Genomic DNA, 14,727 nt, shown 5'->3' with positions numbered 1-14,727 from the left:
CCGTATATAGAGTACACATATATACTCTATATATGTATATAAATAACAAAATAACATGTATATATAGAGCATACTATGTGCCAGGTACTATGCTAAGCACTTTACAATTTTTATCTCATTTGATCCTCACAACAATTTTGGGCGGTAAGTGTTATTATTCTCCCCATTTTACACACGAGGGAATTGATGCAACCAGGGTTTAAGTGACTCGTTCAGAGTCATCCAGTTGTTATGTGTTTTGAGAATGGATGTGATATATTGTATCCAGGATATACTGTAACCTATTTAACATGTGTAGGACTGCTTGCCATCTGGGGGAGGGGTTGGAGGGAGGAAGGAGAAAAATTGGAACAGAAGAGAGTGCAAGGGATAATGTAAAAAATTACCCTGGCATGGGTTCGGTCAATAAAAAGTTACTTAAAAAAAAAAAAAAAGAGAGAGAGAATAGATGTGAACTCAGGTCTTCTTGATTCCAAGCTCATGCTTTATCCAGCACTAACCTCTGGGTACTAGTTGGAGACAACCATTGATATCAACAGCATTTCCCTGTGTCAAATTATCAGATGCTAGAGATTAATAAGAATGGAAACAACGAAAATACTTCTGACTAGAAAAAAATCACTTATTTGAGCAAAGCAAAAAGCTAGAAGTCATTTAACAATTCATTTATAGACCAATTATAAAATGTAAAAAAAAAAATGTCATGTGAAATTCCCATTCTTAAACAAAAAGCTGTATTTCAGGTATATTAAATGATAGCCAACTGGAGGATGGAATCCACCATATTGTACATAGTCACAAGTGGTTTTTGACCAAGAGAAGAGCGATGTTCAAAGATTCCTTCTTAAATGTGATTACTACCTGGTTCACTTGCATTAAATGGCTTTGGTCTGCCCTCCTTCTGGACCTTCTGCCCCTCAAGGCCTAAAGAACATGACATCTATGCTTGATCTGCAGACACCAACAGCAGCCAGATGGCTCCCTGGTCATCAGCCGCGCTGCCGTGGAGGATAGTGGCTTCTACACTTGCATTGCTTTCAACGGACGAGAAAGAGACCAGCGCTGGGTCCAGCTCAGAATTCTGGGTAGAGGCAGAGTGGGATTAGGATGCAGTGCAGAGCAGAAAGCAAAATAGTGGATACTGAGGGGTTTGGGGGTAGGAGTGGGTAAGAGCTATTCATTTACTCTAGAGAATAAGTCTATCTTACTAGACCAAGATAGAGAGGGTGGCAACTCTCATTTAGGGTTTGGGATGTCACATAGAGGGACCCTAAGGAGTCTGGGTTGGAGTGGGCACTCTACATGCTGTGTGATCAAATTCCTTATTTGTCTGCAGGGGAGCTGAAGATTATAGGACTACAACCCACCATTTCAGTACCTGAGGGAGAAGACACCCAGCTCCATTGTGTGGTGATAGGAGACAATGTAAATGTGAGATGGTCCAGGTACACATCCCTTTAAGCTGTTTCTGCTCATCACCTCCTTTTATACTTGAGATGGGTCAGAGGTCTACATGGACCACATGACTAGGGGCTTCCTTCTTTCCTTCTTTTTCCTCCAAAATGATCAGAATTCCATTGTATTGAATCACTGCTGTATCATTAACCTGCCTAGTATAAGTGATAATAATTGTAATTATTGTTGTTCATTTATTTCAGTCATGTTCAAATCCTTGTGACCCTTTTTGGGGGTTTTCTTGGCAAAGATACTGGAGAGGCTTGTCATTTTATTCTGATAATTATAGTAACTCATTAATATAGCACTTAAAGGTTTTCAAAATTCTTTCCTCACAAAAGCCTTGAGGCAGATATATATTTTATTATTGTAGAATAAATGAAGCTAAGGCTTTTAGAGGTCGTGACTTGTCTAGGGCTACAATGTTATTTGTTCTGTTTCAGTCAAGTCTTTTTTTTTTTAATTTAAATTTTATTTTAGTTAATAATAACTTTGTATTGACAGAATCCATGCCAGGGTAATTTTTTACATCATCCCTTGCACTCGCTTATATTTCGTTTTCCCCTCCCTCCCTCCACCCCGCCCCCCCAAAATGGCAAGCAGTCCTATATATGTTAAATATGTTGCAGTATATCCTAGATTCAGTCAAGTCTTAATCTTAAGTAATCCGAATTGGAATTTTCTTGGCAAAGATAATAGAATGGTTTGCCAATTCATTCTCTGGCTCATTTTATATAGAAGGAAATTGAGGCAAATAGAATTAAGTAACGTGCCCCAGGATCATTTAGATTTGAATTCAAGAAGATGAATCTTATCTAATTTCAATTCAGTGATAACTAGCTACCCTTGGGGAATATAGCAAGGATGAAAATCCAAGTCTAGTTCTATTTCCAATAGAACATGCTTTGCTGCTACCTGTAGACTTAGTGAAAGGAAAAATAATGTCATTCCACTGCTTGTCTTGATCTTATTTTACATCTCTAGGCCATTACCTCTTTGCCAACAGGCAGGAGATGTCTGTGTTCTGAAGCAAGTGATTGATTGTACCACTGATTAGAGTTCAATCTCACTCCTTTACAATATTATGGCATCAGAACTAAGTTATTAGCCTGATTTTGCTTACTTTACACTGCATCAGTTCATACAAATCTTCCCAGGCTTCTCTAAATACATCATTTTTTATGTTACCCATATATCACAATTTATTCAGCTATCCCCAAGTAATGGATACTTAGTCTCCAGTTCTTTGCTATAACATAAAGGACTGATACAAATATTTTTTAATATAAAGGTTTTTCCCTTTATCTCTTATCTTTTTTGAATATATGCTTAGTAGTGACATCACTGCTAGGATAATGTTGCCACAGAAATGTAAGGTAAAGCTGAAGGTATTGATGATAGCCATTTTGAATTTTTTTTGTTGTAGGGTATCATGGGGTGTCCTAGCCAAAGAATTCATCACCAAGTGGTTAGCCTTCTTGTAAGCACCATTTAGTGACTTTTTAGAGATGGTTCCAAAGTACAAATAGTTAGACCATTTCACAACTCCATCAATAATGTAATAGTAATAACTGTAGCAACTACTACTAACCTAGCACTTGAAAGTTTGCAAACCACTTTGTTGTATTAGCTCATTTTAGCCTCATATTGGGAGGTAGGTGTTATTATCCCCATTTTGTAGATGAAGAAAATGAGGGAGACTTTTGTTTCTTAAATGACTTCTCCAGGTCATAAAAGCTATTAAGCTTCTGAGGTTGGTTTTTAATGCAGATTTTCCTAAATTCAGACCTGAATCATGCTTGTGCATGATTTTCCTGTGTATCTGTAATATAAATATAAATGAGGGTACTATATAATCTACCAGTTTTTGATCTTTCAGTATTTTTACATAACCATATTTTTCTGTTATCCTCACTTATTTTCTACCTGAAATATCTATATCTATCTATCTTTCTATCTAGTTAATTGTGATAATCTTATCAAGTTTTTCATTTATTTCTTCATTCTCCACAATAGATGCTGGTATAGAAGATGCAATTATTTTAATGTGGTACTTTTGCAAATATTTATTACAACCCTAATAAATATTTATCAACATCCCATGAAATTATGTTTCTTGCTGTCTTTGAGGGCATGATAAAACTAGCACTGCCAATTTCTTTAATTTTTATCTTTAAGGAAAACCTATGAGACATCCTTCAATTCAGTTATGACAATGTCAAGATTGATATGATGTCTTCATACTGTCATCTACTCACTGGTCATTGCATAAAGATCTCAATTTTCATGTCCCAATGACCAAGATTTGGCTATTCTGTCACTACCTTGGACCAGTCAACATTTTTAATTTTTCTATTTCATGAACTTCATGCCTAGGTGCTATCCATCTTGGCACCTCGCTGCTTATTATTTCCAATTGGCTCCTACTGAGTCTGTTAGGCTCATTTTGAGAAATCTTAATTTCAGGTCATTTCCATGCCACAAATAATAAGGGACTGAAAGTAGAACTCTATGGAAGAGGATAAGATGTACAGAAATCCTTCTGCAGACTGTGATTAAGAGCAAAGATCATTTTCAGGAAGAGAAGAGTGAGATCAGAAATAATCTGGGCTTTGAAGGGGCTGATTTCAGTTGGAGAGAGAGAGAAAGAATCTATTCTAGGCATGCAAGAGAGTAAGGGAGAGACAAAAAGTTGTCCTGTTTGACTGGAACACAGAGTGTATAAAGAGAAGCAGAGTGAAATACAATTAGAAAAGACAGAAGTCAGATTGGGAAGGGTCTTAAAAGATAAACTAAGGGGTTTAGACTTTATTTAGAGGCAAATGGCAAGGGAATGTTTTTGAAAATGAAATGTTTAAAAAAACAGGCAAGAACACATTAAAAAACACATTCAGAAATGCACACTAGAAAATGTGTTCTGACACTGTGTGAATTAAAAGTTGGAGAGGGATGAGACTAGAGACCAATTAGAAGGCTCTGGGAAAGAATGATCCCCTGAAATGAGGTGAAGGCAGTGGATCTAGAAAGAGACAGATGGGCGAGGGGCTTCAAAGAATGAATCAATACAAGAACTGAGATTATTGTCATGTTTCTACTATACGAAACATGCCATGAATTTTAGATGATAAGGTTCTCCTTAAAAGGAGGGAACAAGTTTTCTACTCTTTAAAATAAATTCCAGTCTGGCAGAAAGCATCTGATGCCTGCTTTGGAGAACTGGCCTGTTTTCTGGGAAATATCAGAGCTTATGGCTTGGTTATCCACAGATAGGCCTTTCCCCAGGCACCAAAGGGTGGGGACCCACAGAGAACCATAACCCCAAGATTTCTTTTCTTACTAGGAATGGGGTGCCTATGCGAGGTGATGGCCACCGCATCCATCTGGCCCAGGATGGAACCTTGGTGATTAACAACACACAAGCCCGTGATGAAGGGTCCTATACCTGCAGTGCCTATAGTGAGACTCAGGCGATCAGCCGCAGTACGGAAGTGAAGGTGATCCGTTCTAGGCCTTCAGGTAAGAGGATAGGATGAGTCCCTGCTCCTATTATTTTATTGTTTTTAGAGAAAACTCATTTCAAGAGATTTCAATGGTATTCAGTGTCTTAATATAATGTCCCCATTACAGTGAACCAATTGTTTCCGGAAATAGGTAGGATCTGGACTTAGAAATAATTTTTAAAATATATGCTTTTCAAAGCATTCTTCAAACCCATTTGATCTTTACTATAATCTTGCCAGGTAGGTAAGTAAGCCATTATTATCACCATCTTCTTACCAAAGGAGGCTACTGAGGACCAAAGTAACTGCAATTTGCCGAAGTTTACTTAGCTGGTCAGTGGAAGAGCCAGGGTTATAAGCCACCACTGTGAGAAAGAAACTGTCCTTTGTCTGCCAATCATTTGTCAGTCAAAATATGAGATATGATATTTTAGCATGTAAGAATTTCTTCAGCCTTTCCCATATCCTGATGAAAGTGCATTCTGTATTTTAACTCATCTGTGTATGTGTGAGGCCCACTCCAATTCTATGTTCAAACTTAGAGGCAAGGAGGAGAGGGAGCTCTGTCATATATCTGAGGGCATACTTTTAAAAGTAACTGCAGATACTTGGGTAATACTTGAATATTACAAATACTTGGGTAATGCAAAGTAATACTTGGGAGTCTACCTGCCAAGACAAACCCAGGAACTATATAAACACAATTAGAAAACACTTTTCACACAAATGAAATCAGATCTAAACAACTGGAAAAATATTAATTGTTCATGAGTAAGTTAAGCCGATATAATAAAAATGATAATTCAACTAAATTAATCTACTTAGTTCCTTTGCAATCAAACTATCATAAAGTTATTTTATAGAACTAAAAAAATTACTGTTTTAAAAATTCATCTGGAATAAAAGGTCAAGAATATCAAGAGAATCAATGAAAAAGAAATGTGAAGGAAAATGGTCTAACCATACCAAACTATATGATAAAATGATAATTGTGAAAACAATCTGATACTGGCTAAGAAATAAGAGTGGTGGATCACTGGAATAGATTAGGTACAGAATACATTGTAGTAAGTGAACAAGTAATTTAGTGTTAATAAACCTAAAAATCCGAGCTTTTGAGACAAAAACTCACTATTTGACAAAAACTGCTGAGAAAACTGGAAAACAATATGGCAGAAGTAGATATAGACCAACATTTTACATTATATACCATGATAAGGTCAAAATGAGTTACACATCAAGGGTGATAACCTTTAGCAAATTATGAGAACATGGAATAGTTTACCTGTCAGATCTATGGATAAGGGAAGAAGTTAGGACCAAATAAGATAAAGACAGCATTATGAAATGTAAAATGAATAATTTTGATAATTAGCTTTATATAAATAAAACCAAAGCAACCAAAATTAGAAAGGAAAAACTAAGAAAAATGTTTACAGCAAGTATTTCTAACAAAGTCTTTTTTCTCAATTATATATAGAACTGAATCAAATGTATAAGAACACAAGTTATTACCCAATTGATAAATGGTTAAAGGATATGAACAGGCAGTTTTCAGATAAAAAAAAAATCAAAGTTATCTATAATAAAATGAAATGCTCTGAATCACCATTGAGAAATGGGAATTAAAACAACTATGAGGTATAAACTGACTTTCATCAGATTGGCTAATATGACTAAAAAGAAAAATGATAAATGTTGGAGGGTATATGGGAAAACTGAGACATTGAGGCACTCTTGGTGAACATGTGATCTGATCCAAACATTCTGGAGAGCAATTTGAAATTAAGCCCAAAGAGCTATAAAACTGTGCATACTCCTTGATTCAACAATAACACTGCTAGATCTCTATCACAATAAGGAAAAAAAGGGGGAAAACCTATTTGTACAAAAAGATAGTGGCACTTTTTAGGATAGCTAAAAATCATAAATTAAAGGGATGCCCATCAATTGAGGAATGGTTGAACAAATTGTAGTATATGATTCCAATGGAATACTATTGCACTATAAGAAATGATAATCTGAAAAAACTGAACTTAGATGATCTGATACAAAATGAAGTGGGTAAAATCAGAATAACAGAAAATCAGTAACAACAATCTTGTATGTTGAAGCACTATGAATGACTTAGCTCTTCTCAGAATTATCCATCCATCAGATTTATTCAAGAGATATACACACACACACACACACACACACACACACACACACACACACACACATTTATTTATTTATTTATTTATTTTGCTAAGGTAAATGGGGGACAGTGTTGTGTCTGAGGCCAGATTTGAACTCAGGTCTTCTTGACTTCAGGGCTGGTGTATCCAAGATAATCTTAAAGAGAACTGATGTTGAATACAGACTAAAATATCCAAGTTTTTAATTTTTTTCCTCCTTTTTCTTTCTCCTTTCTGAATTTTCTTGCACAAAATGATTAATATAGAAATGTTTTACATGATTGCACATGCATAATTGACATCAGACTACTTACTGTCTCAGGGAAGGAGTAATGGAGGGAGGAATAGAATCTGAAACTCAAAACTTGGGGGAAACAAAAAGCCCAAGCAGGTCACTGGCTGGCCCTGATGATAAGCCCAACAGTTATTAAGTAGGAGCTAACTAGATAGGGCCAATTAGCAGTCCCTACTTTCTACAAAAAGAAACCTCAGAGTTCAAATGGTTGCATTCCTTATGGTTAAAATTACATGACTGGTCTAAACCTAAAAGTGAAGAATGGTGTTTTTGTTATTTCTACTGGATATTTATTGAGTAGCAGTTGGGGGTGAGTACTCTTCCCCATTCAGTCATAGACGCAGATGGGATAGGTGACTAAAAGAAATGGGGAATTGGGTACCACAGTGATCTTACAAAGACCTCTCAGAAGTAGTTCTGAGAGTTGGGCCTTTTTTGGGGGGAAGGGAGGAGGGTCATATTCTAATATAAGTGGTTAAAGTTTCTATAAGGAGGAATCATAAAAGAAGAGGGAGAAGAAAATTCACAGATTTACAAAGAATTGTATGAGACCTTAGAGATCCTTTAATCCAATTCCCTTATTCTGCTGTGCTTTGCTTAGGATCCCATGGCTAGTTGTTACAAATGCCCATCCAGGCATTGCAAAATATGACAAGAGTGAAAGCCATTCTGTCTGGCTAGAGCCCAGTAAGTATGAAGGGAAGCAGGATGAGATCAGACATCTCTTAATTAATCCAATTTTTTCTCTCCTTCTTTCTTTGTATATAATGTATACAAAGTATACATGTATTTTATGTATAGATACACAACATAATGCACTAATGTAGAGATAAGTCTGTATGTATGTAGATATATGTGAGTTATGAGAAGATATCCATACCACTTGAGAAAAATACTTGGAACCTTAAAGACAGAGTCTTAAGTTGAAATAATTTACAACAAAGTTAATTTGAAACACAATGATCTGCATCACAATACATTTGTGTATATGAAAAAACAAAATAATACTTTTATATCTAAAAGCTAGGCATTGAGGGCACTGGCTTGGGGAAGAACAGTGCTAAGATCAGGGAGTAAGGGAGTTTTCCAGTAGTGGATTATGATAGAGCCAAGCAGGCAACACTGAACTCTGAAAGAGGGCGGGAGGGAACACAGAGAAAAGCACCAGTCCAAACTTTATCTACTTAAAATACTATAGAGACTGGTCCTTACCCTGGCCTTCCTACTTTACTGAAAGGCCAAGTTACAGTTTTCTTCTTTTTTAGATCATCTCTCCATCTCATATGTCTGATGAGAGGGTGGGTCAGCTGCAAATCATCTGGTTTTCGGGAAGCAACTCAGGAGCAAGTATTAAGAGCACTAAGTCTATGAGAGAATTAGGCTGAAACTTGGAATAGAATTCATAACAACCCTTTCTGGAATTTGCAAGGTTAAGAGGCGAATCAACATCAGGCTACTGAGCCTTCAATGAATTGAAATAGCAGGTTATAGGGTAACCTCTACTTCTACAGCTCTATAACCTAGGTTGTTTTGTCCTAGAAGCTGTGGAGCAGCCAAGGGACTTTGCCAGGGAATGCATCGACCAGCCGGAGCTCGCCAACTGTGATTTGATCTTGCAAGCCCAGCTTTGTGGCAATGACTACTACTCTAGCTTTTGTTGTGCCAGCTGTTCCCGCTACCAGCCCCATGCCCGTCCTGTTTGGCAACAAGGATGAAAGCTATCTCTTGCCCTAGATCCCCAAACCTGTAGCTGGGGAGAGGGAAGACACGTCAACTGGAAGGGGGTGGGCAGAAGATAAAACACAACTGTCTGTTCTGCAGCAAACTAGCATTTTCAAAAACCCATCAGTTGGAAAGCTACTGTAGTAGCAGCAGTAGCAGGGATAAGGTCCTGCCCTAATCACCTGTGCCTGCTTTGTTTGCTCTTCAGACACAAGAAGAAGTCATTTTATAATGAGACTGCTTAGATGAAAATGGAAGCCTGCTATTTCCCATAGCAAGCTCTAGGGGAGAGGATTATTACATTCTTATTATATATTTTTTTTGAAGAAAATTTCTGCTATTCCCAATGTCTTGCATTACTAATGTTAGCTAAACGGACGTTGAGGTGTGGTCCATCTGAGTACATGACTTCCTTGTTTGTATAAGGGTCAACAATTCTGCTGCATCCAAGTCTGACTTTTCTTTGGGGCCAAGTCTGATGTTTTCACAGCTCTAATGTTCAGTCTAGATGACTTCTGGTATCTCATAAACTCACCTTAAAACTTTCTCTGGAGGGATAGGGTGTGGGGCTGCTTCTCTCATCTGCAACATGGACTTTGTAACCTTGATCATTTTGCCCCTGCCTTTTCTCTTGATGGCTCACACAGATCCATGTTAAACCCAAAGCTATCCTATACCCTAAGAATGCTGAGAAGAACAGCACTAAATAAAGCAGAAATCTCCAAGTACCTGTGTTCTGAACACTGAACACAATTAATAGTAAGAATACCAAGTGTGTATATATGGTTGTTAACAGAAAAAGGAATACAATCGCCACAGCTAATCCATATGGCTAATTTCCAATAAGATAGATTGGCAGAGCACCTGTAATCTTGTCGACAAGTGGAGACAAAAACCCTAGATATGATATGTCTAAAAAAAAGTCAGTTCTCATCTTCCGACAATGTCATAGCTGGTTGGAAATGGAACCAAATGCCTCATTCTCATTCTATCTTTCTTCTGGCATTCCAGGAAGAACACATGATCTGCAGAGATGATTTACATACTTTAAAAAATTAGCTATTGGGGCTATATTATCAGAGTTTCTTTTTACTTATTACAGATTCTATAGAAATTGGAAAATAAAATACATTTTCTTACATTTATGTGGTTGTCTATTAAACCAATATAGCATAAGGAAAGTTATTATGTTCGTGTCTCCACTGCCACTGAAATTATAGACAGAATATCTGCCCTGGGCAGGACAAGTAAGTAATCAGGTTAAGTTCTGATTTTTCCAGGTCTGTACCAAATTTCTTAAAAATTGTTTCAACACATAACTCTTGTACTCAGGCCAGACACCAAGGGCAATAGTGGTTATAAACTCTAACCAGGGACCACCAGAAGCAAAGTTAACAAGACTGTGATCTTGTCCCTATTTATGTGTGAAAGAGTTTAATTTCTGAATGAAAATTCCAATGAGAGAGAGATCTAGGACTGGCCCATGTTTACTTAGTTATGAATCAAAACAAATAGTGGATATATAAACGGTACCCAGTAAAACATTTTTTTCCCCACAGCAACATGAGAGTTTATGGATTTTGCAAGGTTCGGGACATAATCATCCAGAAAAGAAAACAGAAGAAGAACAGATAGACATTGTTAGAGCAGAAATGGGGAAAGAACAATCCCACTGGCAACAGCTTCTTACCACCAACATTTATTTCTGTTAAATCAGATTATAAACTGTCATCAGTACAAATATATATATATGTGTGTGTGTGTGTGTGTGTGTGTGTGTGTGTGTGTCTGTGTAACTTACATTTGATTGTAAGGCCAACGTTTAAAAGTAAAATTAAATGAGATGGGATTTTGTGTTACCAGGGGTCCACCAGGTATAGCTGATGAGTTTTTCAATAATCCAAACAGATAAGGGAAAACCAAACTAAAAACCATGAAAAGCTAAAGGAAGCAGGATCTCTCACTTCCCCAAATATTCATCAAAGATGGAGAAGAAAACCAGCAAGTACAGCTGAGGTCAGAGGCCCACCTGCTAAAACAAGGCCCCAGCCACACTGTCGTGTGGTTGACTCTGTAACTGGCCTGGGAGAGTCAAAATTGGGAAGGATCAACACAAGGAAAGAGCATCAATATAGAAAATACAGACTATATTTGTGTATATATGTATACATGTATATGGGTATAACATACATGTCTATACATATACATGTGTGTATGTAATTTATATGTAATTTAGATCCAATAGAATTTTGCAGTAATTTGAAAGCCAGGACAATACTGCTCTTTCATTGTCTTTATTGAATACTACCACCTAGGAACTTTATTGGTCACGACTCATGATTGTGGTTGCAATGTGCTACTTACAAGGTATGCTATAGAACAAATTAGGAATCCCCTTCGTCATACCCTCTAACCTCTTTTTTTCTGGTTACTTTATATAGGAATCAATGATAAATCAATCTTATATACAATTTCTTACAGCTAACCTTCCTTTCCCTTTGGCAAGATTACTTACAACTCTTACGACTTTTTAATATTGAACTATTTAAAATATTCTAAATGCATAAAAATAAAAATTTTGGCTTTTTTTGTAATATATTTATATATATTTATATAATATCCATTGTTACTTAAGGTGGAAGTTCACCTTTCTCCCCCAAAAAGATAGCTTTTGCTGGGCTAGTGATGCTTCTTCCCCCTACTCCTTAATCCTGGCAGGCAGCACATTCTGCTGCTGTTGCTCCTTCTCTCCTCTAGGGGGAGCAAGCAGATGTACTGAAAAACAAAGGTAGATCTCAATTATTTTCCATCATATTCTGCATCCTGCAAATGGGCTTCAGTTTTCTGCTCCTTCTCTTCAGCCACTTTGTTTCTCCAGGATACGTGGGCTGTAGAGGAAGAAAGGCAGGGGAGGGGCACATTTCTATGACTCTTTTACCCTAATTGCAGGGCAAGGCCATCTGTAGGGATTTTTAAAAAGCAATTTTCTTAAAAATCATTCTTTCCTGCACTGTGGCCCAGAGGGCCTTTGGGATTACCAAAAAGTGTGCTAATCAGAAAAAGAAAGTCCCCTTTGCTCATTTAACCCGCTTCCCTCACCTAAAAGACAGACCGTACGCACGAGCCAAAAGGACTGCTTAAAGTTCAATCTCAAATGTCTTCTGTAAGTCACTGGAGAAAGGATTAGTTGGTGATGGGTTAGTGCGTTGTTTGGACTTGCCTTCTAATGCAGCCCACTGAGCTTCAAAAGGATCCACAGGGTCAGTGGGAGCAGAAGCTTCCAAGGGCTTGTCCCCTGAGGCCAACTTGCTACTGTCTACCCCATTGAAAGCAGCAGAGCCGTTGAGGTGCTGGGCAGAGGCCTTGAAGAAAGGGCTGGCTGCAGCGCTGCTCAGCTCATACTGAGGGAATGTCTGCTGCTTGGCCAAGCCAGGCGACTGGTGGGGGAGACTCGCCTGAGTGTGGCCCGCGGTGCCGAACACGTGGGCCACCATCTGTGAGGGTGTGATGCCGACCACAGGCACGCTTGAGGAGGGGTAGGACATCCCGTTGGCTACAGGGTAGGTCTGGGCAGGGACGAAGGCCGGCTGCATGGGAGGCACCACGCCCACTGGCACGGGCGGAGAGCCAGCGAAAGCACTTCCCTGGAAGGCGGGAGCCTGGGAGAGAGGCGGCTGCAGGGGGGCGGCTGGCGCCTGGGGCTGCTGGGCTCGCACCGTCTTGGACACCTCATCCAACCATCGGTCAGCTTCTGAAGGTGTGCGCCGATGACCGGCTTGGAAGATCCCTGGCGAGGCCGCTCCAGATGAAGGGCCCCACTCTGTGCCTGTAAATAAAACAATCAGAAATGTTAATTGATTCTGTTTATTCTCTCTCTCTCTTATGATAACCAGGGTTATTTTAACAGTCAATATTGTAGAAAAAATCCTTAGACATTTGTGTCGTTGAATGTGAAGCTTTTATGGAGGGATGAAAGAAAATGCATTAAAATGGATTGTCAGAACAGCCTCTGAGTCAACAAGCCCAAAGGTCCAAAACCTGACAAAGATCCCCAGTGACCACAGTTCATCCTCAGTACAAAAACAAGTTTGAAAATAACCTAATGAACCAAGGTAGATTCTTTAAGATTGAAAAAAAGGCTAAGGGCTCCTATGGCATCCTGGGACATGTCCAGTCATCCTGATCTACATTTTGCCACTGGACCCAGATGGTTCTGGAAGAGAGGGTGAGGCTGGTGACTTTGCACACTGCACTCTCACTTCAATTCACTTGCACATCATGGCATCCCCATCCTGATGTCATGGTCCTCTTAGAGAATGAAGGACAAACAACAATTTGTTCTAGATTTCTCAATAAATAAAGAAAAATGGCTTAATGTCCTGATGCCTTTGAACATATTTCCACAACTTACTAGGGATCCCTTACTAGTTGCTGGTTTTGTTGTTTGGGAGGGAGGAGTGTCCTGGTGACAAATTTTCTTTCAGGCTCCTCAGTCAGAAGTTCATCAGACCATCGCTCTCACAAAAATATCAAAGCTCTTGCTTTCTTCTTTGGTATCACATCATCTTCAGATCAGATTATTTCCAAGAAGAGAAACTTTTTTAAAGTTATGCTTCCCCTTTCCCATCTAAGTACATGGTTGGTCTTGGTCCAGGATCATACGGCTGATCCCCGGATCCTCACCAACATCTGTGTCTGCCTTACCCGGATGTGTAGCTGCAACTTCCTTGTTAGCAGCAGGAGGGGCATGGGCCCAAGGGTTGGTTTCACGAACAGGTAATGCTGTGGGTGCTAGAGCAGTTTGGGCTGGCTTAGCAGCAAACACATGGAAGGCAGGGTCAATGCCATTAGCTAAAATGGGAGCAGACAACATCAATGGAGTTAATTCATGCAAAATGTGCAGATGACTAAGGGCAGGTACAATTAGGCCAACATGCAGTATTTGCATAACAAGTGGACACAAGACTGAAAAGCTTTTTTTTGTTAGTAATTTTGGCAAAGGCTGCACACATCAGATGAAATACTACTCCTCTATTAAGCTTAGCAAAATCAGTCTAAGGACCATCAAAATGTTCCCATTCTAATTATAGTTTTTTGGAAAACAACGGATTAGAGACATTGTTTCTTTCTAGTACCACTTTCCACAAAGACCAATTAGTTCCTATTTTTTTTAATTCTGTTCAGGCTCTATATCATATAATCCTACATGTATCTATGTGTGCATAGATATATACATATATAACTATAAGTTAAGAACTTGGTAAGCTCTTTCATTTACTCATGGACCATCATGTTCCACAGGCCTAGTCCATTCTAATTTAAGACTATGATTTTTCTTCTAGTAATGTTGAAGCTTTTTCTTTCTCTTTGGAAGTTTTCATATGTACAAGTTCTTACTCCTTCCTTATTTTCCACAGTAGGAAAAAACTCTCCCAACCTTTGCTCCTTTCCTTCCAGGTAATGATTCAAATGTTCTTCCTATATCTCAGTATGAAGAAATTGGGGAGTGTTACCATTTGGCTTTTTCCATGTGATTACAACCACATGTTCCTTTGTATCAATTAAAGCAAATATAACT

General features: G+C 38.4%; 2 protein-coding genes across 7 annotated transcripts in view; one reads left to right on the top strand and one right to left on the bottom strand.

The window, feature by feature from the left end:
• Positions 1 to 10,290, top strand: part of PAPLN (papilin, proteoglycan like sulfated glycoprotein) — an 80,423-nt gene extending 70,133 nt beyond the window's left edge. For 2 of the 3 annotated variants that reach the window (XM_051977646.1, XM_051977644.1), the window contains 4 exons: positions 958 to 1,085; positions 1,337 to 1,445; positions 4,796 to 4,971; positions 8,967 to 10,290. In XM_051977646.1, coding sequence (XP_051833606.1) covers positions 958 to 1,085; positions 1,337 to 1,445; positions 4,796 to 4,971; positions 8,967 to 9,142 — 589 coding nt within the window. In that variant the 3' untranslated portion in view covers positions 9,143 to 10,290. The remainder of the gene's footprint in view (positions 1 to 957; positions 1,086 to 1,336; positions 1,446 to 4,795; positions 4,972 to 8,966) is intronic. The other variant, XM_051977645.1, reaches the window with a different exon arrangement.
• A 328-nt stretch (positions 10,291 to 10,618) lies between these two features.
• Positions 10,619 to 14,727, bottom strand: part of NUMB (NUMB endocytic adaptor protein) — a 174,158-nt gene continuing 170,049 nt past the window's right edge. For 2 of the 4 annotated variants that reach the window (XM_051977648.1, XM_051977649.1), the window contains 2 exons: positions 13,854 to 14,000; positions 10,619 to 12,975 (listed from right to left, as the gene is read on the bottom strand). In XM_051977648.1, coding sequence (XP_051833608.1) covers positions 12,287 to 12,975; positions 13,854 to 14,000 — 836 coding nt within the window. In that variant the 3' untranslated portion in view covers positions 10,619 to 12,286. The remainder of the gene's footprint in view (positions 12,976 to 13,853; positions 14,001 to 14,727) is intronic. The other 2 variants (XM_051977650.1, XM_051977651.1) reach the window with 1 other exon arrangement.

The sequence above is a fragment of the Antechinus flavipes genome, chromosome 2 (genome assembly GCF_016432865.1).
Source record: "Antechinus flavipes isolate AdamAnt ecotype Samford, QLD, Australia chromosome 2, AdamAnt_v2, whole genome shotgun sequence".
NCBI classification, from domain to species: domain Eukaryota; kingdom Metazoa; phylum Chordata; class Mammalia; order Dasyuromorphia; family Dasyuridae; genus Antechinus; species Antechinus flavipes.
This window is presented reverse-complemented; position numbering and strand designations above follow the sequence as displayed.